The sequence below is a fragment of the Miniopterus natalensis genome, chromosome 15 (assembly GCF_054644295.1).
Source record: "Miniopterus natalensis isolate mMinNat1 chromosome 15, mMinNat1.hap1, whole genome shotgun sequence".
Lineage (NCBI taxonomy): Eukaryota > Metazoa > Chordata > Mammalia > Chiroptera > Miniopteridae > Miniopterus > Miniopterus natalensis.
The window spans coordinates 2,210,681-2,233,618 of NC_142095.1; the positions used below are offsets into that span (position 1 = coordinate 2,210,681).

The following is a 22,938-nucleotide window of genomic DNA, read 5'->3' on the forward strand; positions in this document are numbered from 1 at the left end:
GAGAACCCATTTCCTCGCCTTCCCCAGTGGCTAGAGGCCCCCTCTCTCCATGTTCAGAGCCGGGGCCCAGCGTCTGATTCTGATGCTCTCGACTACCCCAGCTCCTGTGGTCGCTTCTCCCTCGACCTTTGCCTTAGAAAGGACGTCTCCGGTTATAGTCACTTCCCTCCGCCCTGGTGACACAGGGTACTTTCCCTTCTCAAACGCGTAACTCCACCTGCAGAGTCCCTTTATTGTGTAAGGAACACAGTCACATTTATAGGTCAAGGGAGCAGGACAGGGTCTCCCTGGGGGCAGTGGGTCTCCCTGGGACATTCTTTGCTGCCACACTAGGGAAGCTCTGCCCACTAGATTTCCCAGCCTCGGTGGGGCTGAGGCATGGCTGGTGTGTCTGGGTGTCTGAAATCTTGGAGCGTCCAGTCCGTGTGTGTGTGTGCTCGCGTCATCACTCAGACACAACACTCTCTACCTGCCCAGAGGTGAGTGCAGGAGAGCCATGGGTTCAACAAAGACTGAGCACCTACTATGTGCTGGGCACTGGGCTGGGCCCTAGGGATACAGACAGAAAAGATCCTGGCCCTCAGGAAGCTGACATTCCAGCCGGGCAGTAAGACCATATAGAACAGATGAAACAGCAAGGATATGGTATGTTAGTTGGTAAAAACTTATGACAAAGAAACAGATGGAAAAGGGGCTCAGTGGTGCGAGGCCATACAAAGGTCAGGGAAGGCCCCATCGAGAGGGCGAGTGCAAGCAGAGACGTGAAGGAGGCGACGGAGGTGACATGGGAGTGTCTGAGAGAAGAGCTTCCAGGCAGAGGGAACTGTATGTTCAAAGGCCCTGGGGCAGGAGAGTGCACAGGTGTGTCCAACCACCACGAGGAGGCCAGTGCGGCCAGAGACAGGGAGGCAAGGGGAAGGCAGATCCTACAAGACCTTGTTGGCCACTGTGTGGACTGTGGCTTTGACCCCAGAAAGGACCAGGGAGGGATCTGAGCAGAGGAGGAACCTACTGCGACTTGGGACCAAATGTAAATAGGCTGCGGGCATGAGAGCAGAAGCAGGCCGCCTGTGAGGAGGCAGCAATTGTGTTGGTCTTGGCAAGAGAGGATGGCGACCCAGACCAGGCTGGTGGGCGTGAAGATGGCGGGCGACGGGCAGGTCTGAAAGTGGAGCCAGCTCAACTTGCGGGGGGGCTTGGGGTGACCCTGAGGCTTTGGGCCTGAGGGGTGTGGGAAGAGCCAACTGGGGAAGATGAACCAGGAGGTCCCAGCTGGCCCAGCCATGGGGTTTGCGCTCCGACCGGCACAAGGATGTTGGAAACAGAGAAGGGAGGTCCTGCTCCTAGAGGAAGTGGCAGGCTGGGGGTGGGGGCAGGAGCAGGTGCAGCCTGAGTGAGGCCGATGCCCCCTCTCCAGTCACGCCAGGCCCCGAAGAGCTCTGGGGATGGGGCCACTGGGCCAGGAAGGGGCAGGTGCAGGCCTGAGGGTGCCGCCTGGGGGCAAGGGCTGAGGGCCCAAGGCATGAGGGTGAAAGGGGAGAGCCCTGGTGTCACATGCCCGCCCAGGCCGGGCTCCGCCCCTAATTCCAGTTTCTCAGGAAGCTTAGACTGGGCTCTGGCCTTCATGAAGTCTCCCAGATTTCCCAGGAGACGGGTGTGAGGCCCAGGAGGGACACGAGGCATGGTCAGGAGAGGCTGGGGCATGTGGAGGAGCACTGGTAGAGGAAGGAGGCTGGGGGTATCCCGTCTGCCATCTGACTATGCAAATGGCCTCTGACTCATTGCACCCCCCACACACACACTAGCTAGCCATGGGCAGGGAGGGGGCTACTCAGTTGTGCAATTCTCACTTCCTCTGTTCTCTGAGCCGTCACAGTGGGAAGAGACTGCGCACAGCAAGACCCTCTAGAGAAGCCTCCGGCTCCCTGTCATGGTAGGACAGCCGCCCTCAGCCTCCTGGGGGAGGGGATGGCCTGGGGACTGGTGGGGAGGAAGGTGGGCTTGGTGGTCGCAGATGATAGTAAAAGGGACTGTCACCCACATGGCCCTGGGGACACTCTCTGCACCCTGAAGACATGGGAGCAGAAGCCCTTCTCTGAGCGGGAGGCCCCAACCCATTGTGCAGATGAGAAGGCTGAGGCTCGCTCGTGGTGGCACGGGGACCAAGGCAAAGCTGGGCGCCCAGGTCTGGGCTCTGCCTGACCTGTGGCTGCCCACCCCTCCCTCGGATCCATTCTGACCCCCAGCAGAGGGGGAAAGAGCTGGGTGGTACCCAGCCTGCACCCCAGCAGGAGGCCCTCATTCCCGCCTGGGTCGTGGCCAAAGGGAGAGGGAGGGGTTGGGGAGCAGCTGGTGGAGGGCAGAGGGGCCTCCTTGCTTAGGAGAAAAGAGAAACAGCCTGAAGGGGACAGTGGGGGAGAGCCCGTGGGCCTGTGGGCCACCTGCCGGGCTCTCTTGGCCCCCTGGGGTTTGGTTATGAGTGAAAGCTCTAGAGCCTCAGTCTGGTTCCAACTCTCAGAAGCAGTTCTGAGTCAACGGCTGGGTCTGCGACCCCAGCCCAGGTGCCTATGAGCCTTGGAGGTGGGATGAGGGCTGGGAAGAGAGGCAGGAACCTCCCTGGGGAGAGCTGGGAGGGGGGGCTCCATGACACGCGTGGCCAGGGAAAGTGAAGCTGGGGCTGCACATTCACGGCCCCCCCCCCCCCGCAGGGCTCCAGCCACGGTGTTCTGCTCCCCCTGTGTCTCCTGGTTCAGGCCCAGGTGCTGTCTGTGGCCCTGGCCCAGGTTGCCCTGCCCGCCTTCCTACCCTGTGAACTTCAGGTCCCCGGCCACGTCAACTGCGAATGGCTGTTCCTGACGTCCGTGCCCCACTTCTCGGCACCCTCGCTGCTGGGCAACGTCACCAGCCTCTCCCTGCGCTGCAACCGCATCCGCCACCTCCACGACTCCGACTTCGCCCGCCTGTCCGGCCTGCGCAGCCTCGACCTCAAGTGGAACTGCCCGCCCAGCAGCCTCAGCATCATGCACTGGGCCTGCCGCATGACCATCGAGCCCCGCACCTTCGTGGTCTTGCACGAGCTGGAGGAGCTGAACCTGAGCTACAACAGCATCACGACCGTGCCCGCCCTGCCCCACGCCCTCCGGTACCTGTCCCTGAGCCGCACCAACATCCTGGTCATCGACTCCGCCAGCTTCAGGGGCCTGCGGGCCCTGAGCTATCTCTTCATCGACGGAAACTGCTACTACGAGAACCCCTGTGGCAGGGCCGTGCAGGTGGCCCCCAACGCCCTCCTTGACCTGGGCAACCTCACCCACCTGTCACTCAAGTACAACAACCTCACGAGGGTGCCCCTCGGCCTGCCCCGCGGCCTGCAGAGCCTGCTGCTGTCCTACAACCGCATTGTTTCCCTGGGGCCGGAGGACCTAGCCAACCTCACCGCCCTGCGTGTCCTTGACGTGGGCGGGAACTGTCGCCGCTGTGACCACGCCCACAACCCCTGTGTGGAGTGCCCCGTGGGCTTCCCCAAGTTTCATCCCGACACTTTCAGCAAACTGAGCCACCTGGAAGGCCTGGTGTTGAGTGACAGTTCTCTCCACAGCCTGGACGCCAACTGGTTCCGTGGCCTGGGCAACCTGTCCGTGCTGGACCTGAGCGAGAACTTCCTGATCAAATGCATCTCCACGACCACGGCCCTCCACGGCCTGAGCAAGCTGCGCAAACTCAACCTGTCCTTCAACTACGACAAGGGGATATCCTACGCCCACCTGCACCTGGCGCCCTCCTTCGAGAGCCTGGTCTCCTTGCAGCAGCTGGACATGACCGGCATCTTCTTCCGCGAGCTCAGCAGGAAAACGCTCGAGTCTGTGGCCCGCCTGCCGTTGCTGCAGAACCTGAGTCTCCAGATGAACTTCATCAACCAGGCCCAGCTCAGCATCTTCCAGGCGTTCCCCAGCCTGCGCCGGGTGGACCTGTCCAACAACCGCATCAGCTGGGCCGCGGGGCCCGCGGCCTCCGAGGCGGAGGCGGATGCCAGAGAGGAGGCCCGGCTGCCCACGGGGCGCCTCACTCCAGGCCCCCAGGATACCCTCGGCTCTGAGGACTTCATGCCGAGCTGCAAGAACTTGAGCTTCACCTTGGATCTGTCCCGGAACAACCTGGTGACTATCCGGTCGGAGATGTTCACTGGGCTGTCACGCCTCCAGTGCCTGCGCCTGAGCCACAACTGCATCTCACAGGCGGTCAATGGCTCCCAGTTCGTGCCGCTGACCGACCTGCAGGTGCTGGACCTGTCCTACAACAAGCTGGACCTGTACCATGGGCGCTCGTTCACGGAGCTGCCGCAGCTGCGGGCGCTGGACCTCAGCTACAACAGCCAGCCCTTCAGCATGCAGGGCGTGGGCCATAACCTCAGCTTCGTGTCCCTCCTGCCCGCTCTGCAGTACCTCAGCCTGGCGCACAACGCCATCCACAGCCGCGTGTCCCCGAGGCTCTGCAGCGCCTCGCTGAGGGCCCTGGACTTCAGCGGCAACGCCCTGAACCGCATGTGGAATGAGGGAGATCTCTACCTCCGCTTCTTCCAAGGCCTGAGCCGGCTGGTCCGCCTGGACCTGTCCCGGAATCACCTGCACGCCCTCCTGCCACACACCCTGGGCAACCTTCCCAAGAGCCTGCGGCTGCTGCGTCTCCGTGACAACTACTTGGCCTTTTTCAACTGGAGCAGCCTGACGCTCCTGCCCGAGCTGGAAACCCTGGACCTGGCGGGAAACCAGCTGAAGGCCCTGACCAACGGCAGCCTCCCTAAAAACACCCGTCTCCGGAGCCTGGACTTCAGCCGCAACAGCATCAGCTTCGTGGATGCCGGCTTCTTCGCTCCGGCCACCGGGCTGCAAGAGCTCAACCTCAGCCACAACGCCCTCAAGACGGTGGAGCCCTCGTGGTTTGGCTCCGACGTGGACACGCTGAGGGTCCTCGACGTGAGCGCCAACCCCCTGCACTGCGCCTGCGGGGCGGCCTTCGTGGACTTCCTGCTGGAGGTGCAGAAGGCCGTGCCCGGGCTCTCCAGCCGCGTCCGGTGCGGCAGCCCGCGCCAGCTGCAGGGCCGCAGCATCTTCGCGCAGGACCTGAGGCTCTGCCTGGACGAGGAGCTCTCCTGGGACTGCTTCGGCCTCTCGCTGCTGGCGGTGGCGCTGGGCGTGGCCGTGCCCCTGCTGCAGCACCTGTGCGGCTGGGACCTCTGGTACTGCTTCCACCTGGCGCTGGCCCGGCTGCCCCGGTGGGGGCACCGGAGGGGCGCGGACGCCCTGTCCTACGACGCCTTCGTGGTCTTTGACAAGTCGCACGGCGCCGTGGCCGACTGGGTGTACAACGAGCTGCGGGTGCGGCTGGAGGAGCGCCGGGGGCGCCGGGCGCTGCGCCTGTGCCTGGAGGAACGCGACTGGCTCCCCGGCAAGACGCTCTTCGAGAACCTGTGGGCCTCGGTCTACAGCAGCCGCAAGACGCTGTTCGTGCTGGCCCACACCGACCGGGTGAGCGGCCTCCTGCGCGCCAGCTTCCTGCTGGCCCAGCAGCGCCTGCTGGAGGACCGCAAGGACGTGGTGGTGCTGGTCATCCTGAGCCCCAACGCCCACCGCTCCCGCTACGTGCGGCTCCGCCAGCGCCTCTGCCGCCAGAGCGTCCTTCTCTGGCCCCACCAGCCCAGCGGCCAGAGCAGCTTCTGGGCCCAGCTGGGCATGGCCCTGACCAGGGACAACCGTCACTTCTATAACCGAAACTTCTGCCAGGGCCCCACGACGGCCGAGTAGCACAGGGGGGCAGCCGGCACCCCCCGCCCCGCCCCGCCCCGCCCCAACTGAGCCCTCTGCCTGGGATGCCCCAACCTGCCTCTCTCCGCAGGGGGGCTGCTCAGGCCCTCTTGCCCCCACCCCTGGCATACAGCAGGCACTCAATAAACGCCACTGCAGGCCCCACAGCTACCCCTGAGCTCCGGAGGTGTGAATGGGAGGAAAGGAGGGAGGGCTCCCCAGGCTTCCTGAAGTGAAGCGGGGTTAGAGGCAATTCTGGGGCCTGTGGGGGGGACGCCGCCAAGGGCAGCCGTGTTCTTGGTGAGGCTGCACGTCTTTGTCTTCCCAGGGAACAGGCTGTGTCTCCTGCCCTTTCAACCCCCCCCACGCCCTGCTCTCTGTGTCCCCGGCGGTGCCAGGCGCCCACTGTTGTGTGTTGGTCTCGGGGTCTGCCTCCCTCGCCTGCTAGACTGAAAGCGTCTGCAGAGCAGAGAGCCCGGGGGCCTGCTCCGTTCCCGGCCTCCAGCGAGGTCCTCAGAGGCAGCGGCCGGTCCAGCCGGATGGGGGATGTTTGGTGGTGAGTTCAGAGGGGCGGCGGCGCCCCCTGGTGGCCGTGCCTGTGCTGCGCCCGCCATGGGCTGCCTGGGTTGGGGAGAGCAAGGCCCGCGGGAGATCACTGCAGCAGGGAGCTGGGAGCCACGGAAGACTCCAGAGTGAGCTCACAATCCATTCCTTCCTGCTTCACCTGGAGGACATGCTGGGTGTCTGTTCTGACGTCCAAGGGCCATCTAGGTGAGCCTCCACCTGGCGATAAAGCTGGGGCCACGCTTCCCTGACCTTGCCTCTCACAGTGGATTGCGCTTGGGAGACGCAGCCACGTGGGATCAGAGCGGGTGTGTGTGTGTGTGTGTGTGTGTGTGAATTTCGGGACACCACTGGGACCCTGACGACCAGGGTTTGAAGACAGCCTGCTCCGGGTCCATACTGCTCAAGGGTGTAGGAAGCCTTGGGTCATGTCAGGCCTGGAGGCACTGGGAGGTTTTGTCCTGGGCCAGCTGCCTCACCATCCCCACAACTAAACCTGCCCCGTGGGGAGCAGAAAAGACACATGCCACCTGCCAGTGGGAGCTGGGGCCCGGGGCAGCCGCGTGGAACCAGCTTGACCAGCCTAGGCCAGTTTGGGACCAGCTCAGCTACTCCAGGCCGCTGGAGTGGAAGGTTGGAGCTGGCCACAGCGTTTGCTAATCTTGCAGCCTGTGGGCAGCCCTGGCATGGGGGTGGGGGCCGCTTCTGCCCTCACAGCTGGGGGAGAAACATAGGCCACCTTCCTCTTTCTTTCTTGGGCACAGGGGCTCCTGCTGTGGCCTGGTGTCCCCAGTTATCCACTTCCCTGAAGGAGGGCAGAAGGAGGGTCTCTGACCCACAGACCAGAAGCCCCACGTGGGCTCTGTCCTGTCCCAAGAGGCCGACCCGGCTCCTGGAGGAGCAGGTGAAGGCCTGGCAGGGCCTGCACGCCTCCTTGGCCTGGGTCTGGGAGAAGAGAAAACAAGAACTATCCTGTTCCCAGGCTGGCGTCAGGGGGAAGTCCCTGCTGAGCGGCCCTGGGCCACATCCAGGATCCGGAGCAGGAAGCAGGGCCCTGCCTGCAGGGCGCATGATTTGCCTGCTCTCAGAACAGCTGAGGCTGCCCCAGGTGTTCCCAGGTGGACCCTCCCCCTCCTGCACCCCGGCTCACAGGCCTGGTTCCTGGGGCTGCGGATTTAGGGCGTTTTGGAAATGAAGTTGACGGCTGTGGTAGGAGGACAGTTGGGCTCCTGTCTACTGAGCGAGGAGGGCCAGCGCTCCCCTCTCCCAGGTCCTGCAGGAGGCGGGGACAGTGGGCTGGGGGAACAGAGTGAGGGCAGGAAGGGGGCTTGCGACAGACCCCAGGTCCCCTCCTCAGCACCGCCAGGCAGGCTCGACCATTAACATTGCCCGAAAGGCCAGGAAGGGATGGCGCTCAGAGTCCCCGGGGTAATTACCAGCTCTGACATTTGGGTTATCTGGGGCAGGTGTGAACAGGAACCTCGGTTTGCTCATCTGGAAATGAGGCTGGCCGCAGCTGTGATAAGTACTCGTGGTGAAGCGTTTGAAGGTCTGATACACCTGCCAGGCCCTCCTCCATCGTCATTATTAGGTGAGGGGCTCATACTGAGGACACTGGCTCATGTGGCTCCGGTATTTTCTCCCTCCACCTGGTTTTCCTCTGTGAGCCTAGTGCCTTCTGCTCCCTAAAGCAAAAGATAGGAGGCAACCTCAGCGCCTGCAGGAGCCGGACCCTGTTCCCGGCTTCATGGGCCTCTGAGCCAACCATGTCTGTCTCTGGTCCCTGCTCAGTGCTCCAGGTGGGCATCCCTGGCTGGAAAGGATCCATCTTTGTTTTTTTTAATATGTTTTTATTGATTTCAGAGAGAGAGAGGGAGAGGGAGAGGGAGAAACATCAATGATGACTCACTGATCGGCTGCCTCCTGCACGCCCGCTAGTGGGGATCAAGCCCACAACCCAGGCATGTGCCCTGGCCGGGGGGGGGGTTTGAACCGAGATCTCCAGGTTCATGGGTCGATACTCAACCACCGAGCCACACTGGCTGGGCTCACACGGGTTATTAGAAGCCGAGCTTCTCGTTTTCAAGCAGTTCACAGATCCACCCCTCCCTGCCGGTCCTTTCCTCGCCCTCTAACCCCCAGCAGCGGAGGGGAGAGAAGTCTAGCTAACCCCCTTGGGACCCCGCTGGCTGAGTCTGTGAGGAGGCAGGTGGGTCTTACTAAAGGCTTCAGAGATGCGGGGCCTGAGCTAGAGGACAAATCCCACCGGAAGGAAAAGTGCCCGAGGGAGCGGGAGGCGTGGGGCCGAGAGGGACACGTGCACCCCGAGGGCTCTGGGAGGCTTGTTTCCTGAGCAGAAATAAAAGTGTGGTGACTTTCACTGTGCTGGTGGCTTTCTGCCTAGATGTGTGGCTCTATCTGATGGGACCAGGACTCTGCTGAGCTCTCTGCAGCGCAGGGCTGGTAGGGTGTAGGGTGTGTGTGTCCGCTCCCAGCCCCTGGGACACCAGCATAGCTCTGCCCAGAAGGGGTGCAGCACAGTGGCCCTTTCTCGAGCTGAGAGTGGGGAACAGGCTGAGAGGTTCTCTCTGTTCTCCAGCGGCTTGGGTTTTCTGCAGCTCACCTGTTCCTTCTGAAGAGGGCTTGGATGCTATCGTTGGTTCCTCTTATGGGCTGAACGTGTGTGTCCCTCCCAGATTCATACGTTGAGGCCCTAACCCCAGTGTGATGGTGTTTGCAGGTGAGACCTGTGAAAGGTAGGTTTAGACTAGCTCATGAAGTGGGGCCCTCAGGAGGGATTAGTGGCCTCGCGGGAAGAGGAAAGACGAGATCTCCCCGCCCACCCACGTGCAGAGGAAGAGCCACGTGAATTCAGTCCCCAGCGAGAAGGCGGAGGCCCACAAGCCAGGAGTGGAGCCCTCAGCAGGAGCCGAGTCGGCCAGCACCTGGGTCTTGGACCTTCCAGCCTCCAGAACTGTGAGAAATCAATGTCCGTTGTTGAGTCTCTGGTGTTCTGCTACAGGGACTGTCCCCTCCCCTTCCTTCGGCGCACACTCGGCTCAGTGCCGACGGCGTGTTGGGTACTGTGCTGGCCACAGGGGCTGCAGGAGTGAGCAAGACAGAGAGGTCCCTGTGGTGGTGACCGTGCTTCGAAGGGCAGCGTGGATGGTTGGCGGTCAGGTGATGGTGAGAGCCCGAGAGGCTGCCTCAGGCGGGGGGGCGAGCAAGGTCTCCTTAGGCCCCTCGTCCTGTGTGGAGAGAGGCAGCCCCACCACGACCTGGGGTCGGAAAACCTGGGCAGAGGAACAGTGGCTACCACCAGGCCCGGGGGCCAGAGACCCTCCTGGGGTTTTTGAGGCTCAGGGGCGCACGCAGACACGTGAGGCAGAGGAAGATGTGAGGCTGGGACTCCTGGAGCACACGTCGGCTGCGGGGGGTCGTTTCACCTGGGTGCGGGTTGGAAAGCCCAGGACCGTTTTCTGCTAGGGAGGGACGTGACGTGATGTGACCTGTATTTTTAGAAGCTCTCAGGCCATCGCGTGGGGTCGGGGTCGGGGCTGGGGCAGATGTCGAGATGACCGCCGCGGGTGCGATGGTAGCCGTGTTGGCGATGGGAAGTGGCCTGGCCCGAGGTGTAGCTGAGAGTCTCGCATGAGGACCAACGGCTGACCGCTGCATGAGGCCGGGGCAGTGGGCAGACGATGGTCAGACGGGGGCGGAGCCGCAGACGGGGTGCCCTCGGGACCGGCGGCTCCAGGTGCTGGACTGAAAGCCCAGGCTGGGCGAGGCCGCGTGGGGAGGGAAGGGGTTAAGTGCAGTTAGAGGAAGCGGCTGATGGGGGAATTGGAGGCGTCGTCGCAGGCAGAGGAGAAAGTCCAGAGGAGAAAGCCTGAGAAGGCCCAGGCGGCCACCGCAACCACCACCGCAACCGCCGCCGGGAGCGCCGAGGGCAGGCCAGCGGAACGGGCCGCGGACGGTGCAACGGGCCCAGAGAGCGGCGCCGTAGGGACAGGAACCAAAGACCAGGCAGGGGAACGGGCAGGGAAGAGGCAGGGCAGCAGCTGGAAGGGGCCGAGAGCTGGTTGTTTTGTTAAGTGCCTGGGGTCAGGCTGGTTACTAACGTTACAGGTGGACAACTTTGTATCCGTCTTTCGTTGCCGTTTGACCTCCATCCTGCCCCGGCCCCAACCTCCACTCTCGTGTGAGGTTTTTGATGGTTTATGTCCCACATGTGAAACCACAGGTGCTTGTCCTTTCCCACCTGACGTCACTTAGCAGGATCCTCTCAAGATCCCTGCTGCAGCAGTGGCAGTGGCCGGTTTTCACGGCTGCGTGATATTCCACTGGGCATATGTACCACCCTTACCCACTCATTTGTCAGAGGACCCCCGAGCCTGGTTGCTTTCAGGGGGTTAACAAAGCCGGCTGCAGGCCAACGGGCTGAGCAGGGCGCGGAGGGATTCGTGGTGGAAACGGCTGCTGTAGGAACACGCAGGAAGCGGTGGGCCCAGGATGCGAGGGAGGGAGCCAGGGTGAGGAGCACAGGCCCGCCCGTCCTGGAGGGGACACGTGACGGGCGGGGCAGGCTGACTTCCACAGGGAAGTGAGGTCCAGACAGCAGCTGGGAGAGGGAAGCCGGCAGCTGCAGTGGGGTCGCTGGGTGGCACGCAATGCGGTTAAGACTGGAGGAAAGAAATTGAAAGTGGAACTGCTTCACTGCGGTGACTTGTCAGAGCCGTGGGGCTGCGGGGAGTGAGCCACCAGAGGGACACAGTGGGCTTTCGGAGGTGCTGGGCTCCAGCAGAGCGGAGGTCCTGCCACTCCGGCCAGGTCTGAAGCCATGCCCGGAGGACCGGTGTGTGTTCACACACTTCATACATCTCAGCAGCACAGACCAAGATGAAAGGACGAGAAACTGACTTATTGATTCAGGAGCCAGAAACAGGAGGACCCGTCACTTAAACAAGAATTTATTTTCAGAGCTATGCTTTTACTATAGATTAAACTTAATATAATTTAATCCACACAGAAAGACGATACTAGAGACCATGTGGGCACAGAACGGCAGGGTCGGGTGGGTACTTGGGGTCACAACACGCTCAGGCCTGAGCAGAGACCAGCTTGCTCATGCCCGAGAAGAAGGATCTCTCTCTCTCACTCATCACTTCGAAATGCAGCGGCCTCCTGCAGAAGTTGCACTCGGCCGAGGAATGTGGCTTCAGGTCCAGCCCCACTCGCTTCCACGTGGCCAGCAGATTCTCTGTGAGGACAAACAGTTTCACAAAATTAAAAGGAACATACACTGAAGAGACAGGAAAATATGTCCACCCCAGAACCGGAACACAGGTGCTCACAGCAGCACTCTTCATAACAGTCCACAACTGATGGACAAATGTGGTCTGTGTGAACCAAGGAAGCCTGACTCCCGCTAGGACATGGACCACCTGGGTGGGTTAGCAGGCTCCCTCCGAGCATCCTGTCACCCAACCAGGGGGCGCTGGACCACCTGGGAGGGTTAGCAGGCTCCCTCCGAGCTTCCGAGTGACTGCAGCCTCCTACGCTGAATCAAACACCTGAGTGTTGTTTAGAGTTCTGTACTGAGAGCTTGGACAGGGCTCTGCACGGAGGCTGCCACACTCACCAAGGAAGTAGTCCATCATCTGGGGGGTGTGGTGTGGGGTGGGGGCGATCCGCAGCAGCTCTTCCCCGCGGGGCACTGTGGGGTAGTTGATGGCTTGCACGTAGATGTTATGTCTGCTCATTAGCTCGTCACAGACTTCTGTGTTTTTAGCAGCATCCGCCACCTGGGTTTGATGATGACAGAAGGTCAGGTCAGGGCAGGATGGACCACCTCCTAGCAAAGACTCTAGTGAACCCCTCGCTGTGAGGCGCACACACCAGCTGGGAGAGGTGACGCACTGCCCAGCAGACAGAGACCCACATTAGGAGAGGTGGACATCCGCGACCGCCCCAGATGTGCGTGGGGGAGCGGTGGCTGTGACTGCAGCTGACACCAGCCAGTCCCAAGCCAGGGATGTGCGCACCCTGGGGACGGAGAAAGCTGTGTGCACCTTTGGGTACACCAGCTGCATTGACTACACTAACTGGACTGTGACACCAACAGGGTTTCTGTCTGTAAAGGGAAAGGCAAGACTTATTTTGAAATTAACTAAATAGGAAACTCTTTCAAAGCCAGCTGAGCGCTGGCTTCTGGAGTTTCCCAGGTACAAGCCCTCCGCTCCAGCCAGCTGGGTTCAAAGGCTTCACTCTCACTGTGAAGTCGGCACAACAGCAGAGGGAAATTCAGCAAGGGACGCTGGCTCTAGCCCCGCCCAGCAGCCACCCACCCAGCCCGGCTTCAGGCAGGCCCGGAGCAGTGGGCGCAGCCCGACGGGTCATACCCGGACAGGAATGATGTGGCTGGGACAGTGGACCACGGGGAGGCCGGCGTCCATGAGCATCTGCCGCAGGAGCTTGACGCTGCGCTGGTGCTGGCGCCGCAGCGCCCGGCCCTCGGCGCTCTTGAGCACCCGCACGGACTCCAGCGCCCCGGCCAGCAGCATGGGCGGCAGGGAGGTGGTGAAGATGAAGCCGGCCGCGTAGGAGCGCACGGTGTCGACCAGGGCACTGGTGCTGGCGATGTAGCCGCCCACACAGCCGAAGGCTTTGCCTGCAGGAGGCCTGTTCGTTAGCTTATTAGGCAGCAGCCCTAAGTCCGCACAGCAGGGTGCGAGAGCCTTGGGGTGCCTGCTGTTTTCCCTCCTTAGTTTGCCCTAAGACGGAAGGGATGGCCACCCATCTCTGAAAGGGAGAAACTGAGGAAGCCGTGAAAGCGTGTCACCCACAGTCCACGGCCACGCACGCGCCCGAACACCAAGCTGCCGCCCTCCCCCCGGCTCCCGCACCCTCCACTGCGCCTCCGGGAGGAACTCCCGCTGCGAGCACAGCCCTGGAGGAGGAATGCAACCCGACTAGGGCATTTAGCTGTTTTGGTGGGACCGGTGTTATTTCCTACTTAAGTAAACAAAACTGACGATCAACATTTATTTGCCAGATAAACACGAAAACTCAGAACCTGCCCAGGCAATCTGGGGCCCGCCTCCTCCTCCCATCCTTGTTAAGGCCTTTACATAATCCGTATCTCATGTTTCAGGGTTAACAACTCCACAGTCCCCTGAGACCATAACATCATGTTCTGTAATATTCCGGCTGAACCCCATGCAGGGGTGGGTGGTGTAAGCTCTTAGTAGAAAATTTCTCTCCCCGCCTTTTCCATCTCACAGTAACCGTACTTCCAAAGAGCCCACGTCACAAGAGCTCGGTGAAAGGAGAGCTGCTGGGATCAGGACACGTGGACAAGGGCCTCCTCCCAGGAAGGCCGGACCCGAGCGGGCTCTCTGGGTCTGTCCAGGGCCTACATGGGGTCTGCTGGGAGTCTTCCGCCCCTGCAACAGCGCTGAAGGACACACTTGTCGGCCTGCCCTTCCTTTACCAACTACCTCTTGGGTCTCCGACTGCCTTACTAACTTGAAATCCTCACATTTATAGGATTTACACTTTCATCTCTTTAGAGCCTCACAAAGAGAATGTCCACAGTAACTGTTTCCACACAATTCATTTACTTTCCCCACGGAATCTGAGGTGCTATCATCGCTATTCCACTGAAGAGGAAACTGAGGCACAGACTGGCACTGGCCAACCACCGGCCCAGGGTAACAGCGAGTGAGTTGTGCGAATAGGACTTACACCAGCAGACAGCATGACTCTGGGTCTGGCCCCAGGAGACCCTGCCTCTCAGCGAGGAGCAGCAGCAGAAACACGGAATGGCTGGGTGCCGTGACTGGTTTCCACATGGCAGGCACGTGGCACAGAGCTCAGCATGTCACGACCCCTGAACCCACTGGTCCTAACAACTGCTCGGAGACCAGCACTAAAATTCTAGTTCTTTTAACACCAGGGAACAACTTGAGGCACCGAGTGGAGGCTGTTGCCATGCACATGACCAGAGCCACAACTGTCCGGAATGAGCTCAGACGGCAACAACTGGCGTTTCTGTCACGTCGGCTGTGAGATTTACTTCGATTCTGGGGACCAGGCCCACAGGCTCCAAGGGATTATGCTAGGCTGCGCCACCCCCTCACTGAGAAAATAAAAACTCACCCCAAAAAGTAGTCCAGGCTTTCCACGCTCCCCACCTGGCCCCAGTGAGACCAGCCGGTCTGTGGACTCACTGGGACCATGGAATTTAGGGTAAACTGCAGGATGTGCGGAGCACACGTACCGAGGGTTCCAGAAATGATGTCCATCTTCGGCATAACTCCGTCCCGATCGCCAATCCCTCCGCCTCGGGCTCCGTACAGCCCCACTGCATGGACCTCATCCACGAAGGTGATCGCCCCAAACTCGTGGGCCACATCACATAGCTCCTCCAGCGGGCACACTGCCCCTGCGGAGAGAGACAGACCACTCTGGAGGGCTTGACGCCTCAGACTTCTGCTCTGGTAGAAGTTGGCCACATCAAAACGGCTCGTGTTCTAGGCATCATTTGTCATCCTGGGGAGGAAAATGAACTTCCCCCAGCTTCCAGGTGATCTTGGGGTCTTAGAGCTGAGTAAAAGCCAGACTAGAAAATCCACATTTACCCAAATCTATACAATGTCCACCAATTACAAAATCCTAGCAGACAGAAAAAATAAATTTCAAAAACAAAACACAATTTTAAAGAGTTCAAGCAGTTTTTCACTTCAGGTTTCAGATGGCCTGTTTCGACTCACCATCCATTGAGTGGACAGTTTCAAACACCACTATCTTGGGGACCTGGGGGTCAGATCTCTGCAGCAGCTCCCTGAGGTGGCTGACGTCATTGTGGCGGAAGATGTACTTTGGCACCCGGCTGTTCCGGATCCCCTGGATCATGGAGGCGTGGTTCCCAGAGTCGGAGTAAATCTCACAACCTGACACGGCAAAAAATGTTATTTACTGCCATCTGTACCACAGACAAATTATTCCCTAGATAGTCGGGGACAACAGACTTGGCTCAGAAAACGCTGCATTCGCTCTGCAGGAAAAAGCCACTGCGAGCTGGTTTCTTCCTGGCAAACCTGCGAACTAGGGCGTCGCCTTCGAGAAGGCCCACAGGTGTGGACCGGGGTGGGGAACGTACGGCCCACAAAATCATTTGGCCCGGCCCTGCCAAGTCCTCGCCAAAAAGCAGCAGTTCCGGCCATCACATTAGGGGTGAGTTAATTGTTTGACGAAATATAACGGGCTAATTTTTGTTAATTTTGCACGGCCCGAGAGTGATGTTATAAATACCCAAACGGCCCTTGGCAGAAAAAAGGTTCCGCACCCGACTTAAAGGAAGCCCTTTACGGCTGTTCTTGGTCATGCCCGAACTGCCAGTGCCACCACTCTTGCGCTCTGGGCCGTCACTGAGTAAAAGAAGGGTGATCTGAGCTCAAGCACCGTGATGTCCTGACAGGTAACCTGAGACGGCCGCTGAGGGACGTAACGGGCAGAGCGCCAGCAGCATGGAGACACTGGAGCAGCGCTTGGCGAGACTTCATCACACACCGTGGAATAACATGCAGTTTAAAACTTATAAATTGTTTATTTTTGGAGCTTCCCATTTAATATTTTTGGACCGCAGCTGACCATGGGCAACTGACCCAAGGCCCCGGCGCCCTTACCCGGCATCATCCTGGCCAGGGTGAGGAGGGTCGAGTCGTTGGCCACAAAGCACGAGGAAAACAGGAGGGCCGCGTCCTTCCCGTGGAGGTCGGCCAGCTCCTGCTCCAGGTCCACGTGGAATTTACTAGTTCCGGAAATGTTTCTGGTGCCACCCGCTCCGGCGCCATGCTGTTTCAAGGTGTCCCTTAAAAAGCAGGCAGAGAAAATAAGCCTCGTGGTGTGAACACCACACGAACCGCTGCCTCTCTGGGTCTAGGACCCCTCTCACTAAGAAGCCTGTGGCCAGAACTTTCTACCCACTTTGTCTTTAGATGACAAGGAGGAAGGTCCCAGCACAGGGCGATGATGCCTCCAGGGGTCAAGAGTTCGCCTAACAGTCGGCTGAGTCACTGTACTGTTTCTTTCCTGTGCAAACACCACGCACCAATATCATGACATCAGGCTCAGAGGGATGTCGTGGGCAGAGGCTACCTAACCCTCTGCAGACCAGCCGCATGTCAGGACAAGCTCTCACTAAACCCCAGGTGGGGCTCTCTCCATCCAGCAAGCAGCTCTTCCAGCGTCCTGAAGTGCCCCTAGCCATGGCACCCTCCTAAAGACTGCGAGTGAGGAGACCTGCCAGCCTTCTGAACGTCTTTCTGAAGCAGCTTTCTCCCCAGTGCCGCTGGGCTCGTGGTTATGCCCCTGAAGCCATAGCAAGGCTGCCTGGTGTCAAAGGCACACTCCTGTGTGGAGTGGCAGGCAGGAAGTGGACAGACAGGCATACGACCAACCCCTAAACTCAAACCGCCCACACAAAGGGGCCCCACCAACTACTTGCACATCAGGTGTCTTTGAGAGTCACCTGCAGCTATTTTTAAAGGCTAAGAACAGTACTCTGCTATGGCCCACCTCCCGCTGCTGCATATCCATTGCCCCATAAAAGACCCAATCCCTATAAATCACCCATGTCCTGCCAAATAACGTCAATAGACTCTGCAAGCTGAGGGCTACTCACATGACTGCCCCGCACACCCGGGGGTGGCGACTCATCCCCAGGTAGTCATTGCTACACCAGACCGACACCTGCTTTTTGCTGATGAGGGAGTCTGAGTAGTCATCCGCCATGGGGAAGAGGTGTGCCCTCCGGTTCACAGTTTTGAAAACTCGATAGGTATGGTCATTTTTTTTCTCATCAATTTTCTTCTCAAAGAAACGATCATACTGGAAAGTGGAAACAGCTAAAAAACAAACAAGACAGTACAGTCCGATGGTTAAGAAGCCCACCAGGGCTTTGGTGAAAGACCTGGGTTCCCATCCCAGCTCAATCACTTAGCAACAAGGGAGATTCTGGGCAAGTTAATAACGTCCTCATATGGCAAGTTACTGCATGTCCTCACCTTGTGTGTGTTAATCCTCCCCTGAGGATTTTTCCACTGATTTTTAGAGAGAGTGGGAGGGAGAGGAACAGGGGGAGGGAGGGAGGGAGAGGAACAGGGGGAGGGAGGGAGGGAGGGAAGGAAGGAGGGAGGAAGGGAGGGAGGGAGGGAGAGAGAGAGAGAGAGAGAAACACTGATGTGAGAGAGACACATCTATTGGTTGCCTCCTGCACACGCCCTGACCAGGGCAGGGGTCTGAACCTGCAACCCAGGTATGTGGCCTTGACCCGGAAACAAAACTGAGACCCTTCCGTGTGCAGGCCAACGCTCTAACCACTGAGCCACGCTGGCCAGGGCCTGAGACTGTGTATGTCAAGCGCTCGCCACAGCGCCAGTGTAGAGGGCAGGTGCTGAGAGAGGAGGCAGGGTACCAGCAGGGTTTGAACTCGCGATGGCCAACAGCACCTCCTGGCATCAAGCAAGGGGCATGGCTCTAGCCCACATCTCGCTGCACTCTGATGTCGAGTCTGATACATGTTTAAGTTCCAAACTCTCCCCTGCACCAGGCAAACAGGAGTGAGGCTCACATTTTGGCAGGTTATCCTGGAGCAGATGGGACACCCTCTCTGGTCTCTGCTTCCGCATGATGTCCTGGAAGTTCTTCAGCAGACCGCTCGGCTCCCCTCCGTCGGCCTTCACACCAATCACGCTGGGGTTCACGGAGGTTTGGGCAACCTCTGCAACAAAAGTAACAAGAGGCAAAGGGGACAGGCATTGCGTGCTGAGTCAAAGTACCTTCCAGACACGTCGTCACAAGTGGCCGACGAAACCCATCATGACCACAGTCAGCTGTAACTGAAGCTTCTCTCCCCCTGTGGTTACTGAATGGCCAGGTCAGAGCTACCAGCAGCCTTAATCAATGTTCAAGTCCAAAGCTCTCTAGCTGATTGGTATGTCTTCACCCAACAAACCCCCACCCGGAATTTCAGTTTTCATCACAGAAAACAATTCAGGCCAAATGCATCATTTTTGCTAGTGATGTTTCTGGAGGACCTTGGATGCTCCATGGAGAAGCCACGGTGGGATTAAGGCTGCCACTCAGTAACCATTACTGGGACAGACAGCCTGGGAGCCCCAAGACCATCACTTACTGCAGTGACAGTTTTTCACCTTTCATCCCACCAGATGACGGGAAAGAAACAAAGGGGAGCTGGGAACAGCTTATGCCCGCCGGGTGTTTTCAGAACTCAGGCAGTTACTGTAAGAGCTGGTCACACACCAGAGAGAAAAGTCCCACATTGTGCAATGCAGCCTGTCTGTCTAAAGGGCCTTCCTTCTTGGCTCTAAAAGAGGAAGGTGTTTACACAACTACCCCAGTAATAGCTTGTAAATAAATCTGAGGGGCCTACAGGGCCGAGGGGACTCCTCCCGCGCCCGGGCTCCTGCCACGTGGTACCTTTCCGCACAGCGTGCATCTCCTGCACGTCCTCCTGCAGCTCCAGGCTGGCCTTGCGGAACACGCTGCTGCCCTGCTGGCCCATCTGGGCTGCCAGGAAAGGGCACTTGCTCGCAGCGCCCTGGCTCGGGGCCGGCGCCGGGTGTCCAGGGGGAAGCTGCGTGCCATCCGGAGCCGGCTGGGCCTCGGCTTTGGCAGCTTTGTCCGCTGGGAGGGAAACGGAAAAACTGAAGCACCAGACCTGGTTGCACACCTCGCAAGAAAACCACCTGTTTTTTTCTCTTCCCGCCCCAAGATGAATGTGGTACTTACTCCCCCCACCACCCAGATACAAGTTTCCTTTCACCGGGTTCTGCTAATGCAGCGGTTTGCACATCTGCCTCACTGGAAACAATGTTCCTGGGCGGATTTAACTGGCACAGGCCAGCTACCTCTCAGACACACAGTATCTTCTAGTTTCAGACAGTGCGGGTGCCAGAGCTGGATTATTTCCAGTAAACCCACCCCAAGTACACTCAGCATGCTTCGTGAGAACACTCTCTCAAAGGTCACTGAAAGTGCTCGTGCAATTTCCTCTCTGCTAATACTTTCTACACGGATTCTTGACAAAGCAGCTTGCTGCGTCTTAACCACAGATGCTATTGGTTTTCTTAGCGACAGAAATCAGGCTAACAGTAAGGTCGTTGGATTGTTGTCTAACAGGGTCCAAGGTATTACTTTGTCACAGGTGCACACTTCATCCACTTTCTCATCAAAGGTCCCCGACCTCACACAGTGGGCTTCTAGTTACAATGTTACGACTTCCCTCTCCCCGTGAGCAAAGTCATCTTCTTTCCAGAAAAGTCTTTCTTCATCATTCTGGAATACTCCTGTGAGTCACAGGCTAGCCTCTCCCAATACCTGGGTAATGTGTCACAATACACTTTTTATTACAATCTTCCATAAAGGAAAGTTTTAAAAAACTGCTTTGACGTTCGCTTCATTCATTACACATATTCAATGTAGGAAGTCTAGAAAAATAGTTCTGTCACTCCATTGTAGCCCTGGCTGGTGTGGCTCAGTTGGTTGGAGGGTCGTCCGTGCACCGAGAGGTACGGCAGGTTCGATTCCCAGTCAGGGCACACACCCAGGTTTCGGGTTCGAGCCTTAGTCAGGTTCGACCCTCAGGGCATGTGCAGGAGGCAACTGATCAATCTCTCTCTCCCCACCCCCACCCCTCCCTCCCTCTCTCTGAAATCAATGTTAAAAAAATTGATTATAAAAAAACAAAAACCATAATCACTGTAGACATTTGGGTATATTCTCTTTTTCTCTGTGTACAGGTTTAAAAAGTTTTCATTATTCAGTAGACGGTCGTTTATTCTGCTCTTTTCACTTTAAATGTTTGCCTAAGCTCGTAGTTTGTGAGCGTCATTTGTGATGGTTCACAGTACCCTATCAAGTGGACAAGTCACTGTTGTCACTGAACTAGTCCTCTACTGCTAGGGACACAAAGGTACAAGAGGGTACTGATTGTTCAATAAAAAAAAAAAAAAAAACACTCCTAACAAAACAAAAAAAAGAACACTCCTAACAAAGGTCAAGAGGAAAAGCAATCCTACGAAGGATGAAATCCTTTCTACTGAAAGAAAAAGACATTCCTTTATCACAGGTCCACACCTAGAGAACACACCTCACATGGTCTGTGAGGCTAATTATTCTCGAGGATTAAGAATCTGAAAGGCCTCATCCTCTCCTGGCACAGCCAGACCAAAACTGTGCCCAGCTCTGATCTCTTTATTAAAAACAAAAAAATTTAATTGTATGCAAAACAAAGATACCCGTGTTAACCCTACTTTAACAAATTCCGTATGATTCCACTTACATGAGGTTCCCAGAGTAGTCAGATTCATAGAGACAAAGCAGAATGGCGTCTGCCAGGGGCTGGGGGAGGGGGGTGGGAATTAGTGTTTAATGGGCACAAAGTTTCAGTTTTGCAAGATGAAAAGAGTTCTAGAGACGGAGGTTGCATAACCATGTGAACGCACTTCATGCCCGAGCTGTACACGTAAAAATGACGATAAAAGGTTTTGTTTTTTTAATTTTAAAAAGAACCTAAAAAAACTGATTGAGATGGTACATACGTTTTGTTACATACATTTTACCACAATAAAAAATAATTTTAAAAAGCCAAATAGAAGAAAAAAAAAAAAAATCACAACTTTAAAAGCCAAAAGCTTCCCCTCAATTTTGCTGTGAACCTAACACAACTCTAAAAATAGTCTATTCACTTAAAAAAAAAAAAAAAAAAAAGGCCAAAGGGCCAAATATTTAATGACGGAACGGCTGGAACAGAACGTGTCCACTTTCTACTTCCATGAACAAGGCCCTGCCGAGCGCTAACGCTCCAACTCCCCGGATCCAGAAACCTGGGATGTGGAACGCTGGCCACCGGTCGGCCCTTGAAGACGGGGAAACCGCAAGCGCCTGCCCTGGGGGTTAGGGCGACAATGACACGAGATGATCCACAGGAAGAACTGAGCCTGGCACCGGGTAACCCCCACCACCGCTGTGGACTAAGCGGCGTCTGGTCCAAGGTGAACGCAAACCCTACCTCCCCGCCAAGGACACTTACTCTCACTGGCCGGAGGGGTTTCTCTGACCTGCTGGCAGTGCACTGCTGAGCCCGACAGGGCCCGGGCGGCCGGCTTGGCCCCCACTTCCATCATCTTGGGGCAGTTCTGGGCATAGAACAACAGAGACTTGCCCGCCTTCTGCAGGAAGGCCTGTGGCACGCGGGACAGGAATGGGCAGCGTCGAACCACCGTCTCCATGTCGCGTCCGTGTCCGGGAGGTGCACTGATCCTGCGGGGGGATGAGTGACATCCACACTGGTTAATAATCGGGCAAAGACCGCTGCAAGGTCACCGGGCTCGGGTGTCGCCTGCGGCTCACAGCGAGGGTACCCTGGGGGACTCCCAAGTCTCCCTCAAAGATGTCCAAGCGCAGCTCCGATAAGAGACTCCGCTAAGGAGCGGTGCCCGCCCTCTACCCGCCCCGGCTCCTGGAGAGCACCTCTACCAAGGGGCGCGGGTACTGATTAGCACCCAAGGGGTGGAACGAGGCGGGAAGAAGTCGGGAACAGGTTTGGGAGGGGAGAGGCTCCAGGGAGATGCAAGGACACCCTCGGACACGCCCAAGTGGAGAAGCGCGGCTGGGGAAGCAGCCGGTCACCCACCCGGGCACGAAGGGTGCTTCGGGGTCCTGAGCTGCTCCTGGGCGCCAGTGCCCCACCCCCACCCCACCCGAGGCGGCACCCCGCCGCGCCCCCGAGGCTGGGTTTCCCCCAGGAACTGGGCACGGCCGAGAGAGGCGGGCGCCGAGCGGGCGAAGGGCAGGGGGTCAGGCGCGAGGCGCGGGTGCTGGGCAGGGAAGGTCAGAGGTCACGCGGGGGTCGGAGAGCCGGGAATTCCCAAGCGGCCGGTTACTCGGGGACGTCGGAAGGCGGCCGCGGAGGCCCAAGGTCCGCGAGGGCACCGACCCCGCGGCAGGTGCGGGGCGGGTGGGGGAGGGGGAGGGGGCCCGCCGGGGAGCGGGCCGGCCGGGCGGGGCACGCGGGCCCGGCGCCGACGCTCACCTGCGCCGGTGACTCTGCGGCGGCGGCGGCGGCGAGGAGCGGAGGCGACGCGCGGGAACGACCGGGCCCTTGTCCGCGGGGAGCTGCGGCCGCGGGCGCCGCCGTCCTGATATAGGGCGCGAGGGGCCGCCGCGCGTGCGCCCTGCCGCCCGCCCCTGTGCGCAGGCGCGCCCAGGCCCGCAGCGCCGCCTACGTGGAGCCGGGGCGGGGCGGGGGGCGGGGTCCCCGGGACCGCGGGGCAGGGGCGGGGGCGCGCGTCGCTGTGAAAGCTGGTGACCCGGGCGGGCGGGGCGGGTGCAGCGCGGGTTCCTTCCCGACCGGGGTCCGAAGCAGAGCCCCCCCCCGGCTCGCGTTCGAGGCTGTGCCCCCGAGGGCTTCCTGGAGGAGGTGGGGCTGGGCCGCCCGAGGATGCAGTGGTCCTTGGGGCTGGAGGGGGCCCTGGCAGCGGGGAGG

The 22,938-nt window shown here is 58.8% G+C and overlaps 2 protein-coding genes across 2 annotated transcripts; one reads left to right on the forward strand and one right to left on the reverse strand.

Annotated features, from left to right (window-relative positions):
- The first annotated feature begins 1,847 nt into the window (after nt 1-1,847).
- TLR9 (toll like receptor 9) lies at nt 1,848-5,801 on the forward strand. The gene is made up of 2 exons (XM_087824549.1): nt 1,848-1,933; nt 2,709-5,801. The coding sequence occupies exons 1-2, from the start codon at nt 1,931-1,933 to the stop codon at nt 5,799-5,801; spliced, it is 3,096 nt and encodes a 1,031-aa protein (XP_087680675.1). The 5' UTR covers nt 1,848-1,930.
- A 5,518-nt stretch (nt 5,802-11,319) lies between these two features.
- Nucleotides 11,320-22,558, reverse strand: ALAS1 (5'-aminolevulinate synthase 1). The gene is made up of 11 exons (XM_087824688.1): nt 22,486-22,558; nt 21,484-21,713; nt 18,870-19,076; nt 18,001-18,150; nt 17,053-17,275; nt 16,055-16,239; nt 15,140-15,319; nt 14,647-14,811; nt 12,767-13,035; nt 12,007-12,169; nt 11,320-11,625 (listed from the first exon to the last, which is right to left on the reverse strand). The coding sequence occupies exons 2-11, from the start codon at nt 21,680-21,682 to the stop codon at nt 11,465-11,467; spliced, it is 1,902 nt and encodes a 633-aa protein (XP_087680814.1). The 5' UTR covers nt 21,683-21,713; nt 22,486-22,558; the 3' UTR covers nt 11,320-11,464.
- Nucleotides 22,559-22,938: the final 380 nt, after the last annotated feature.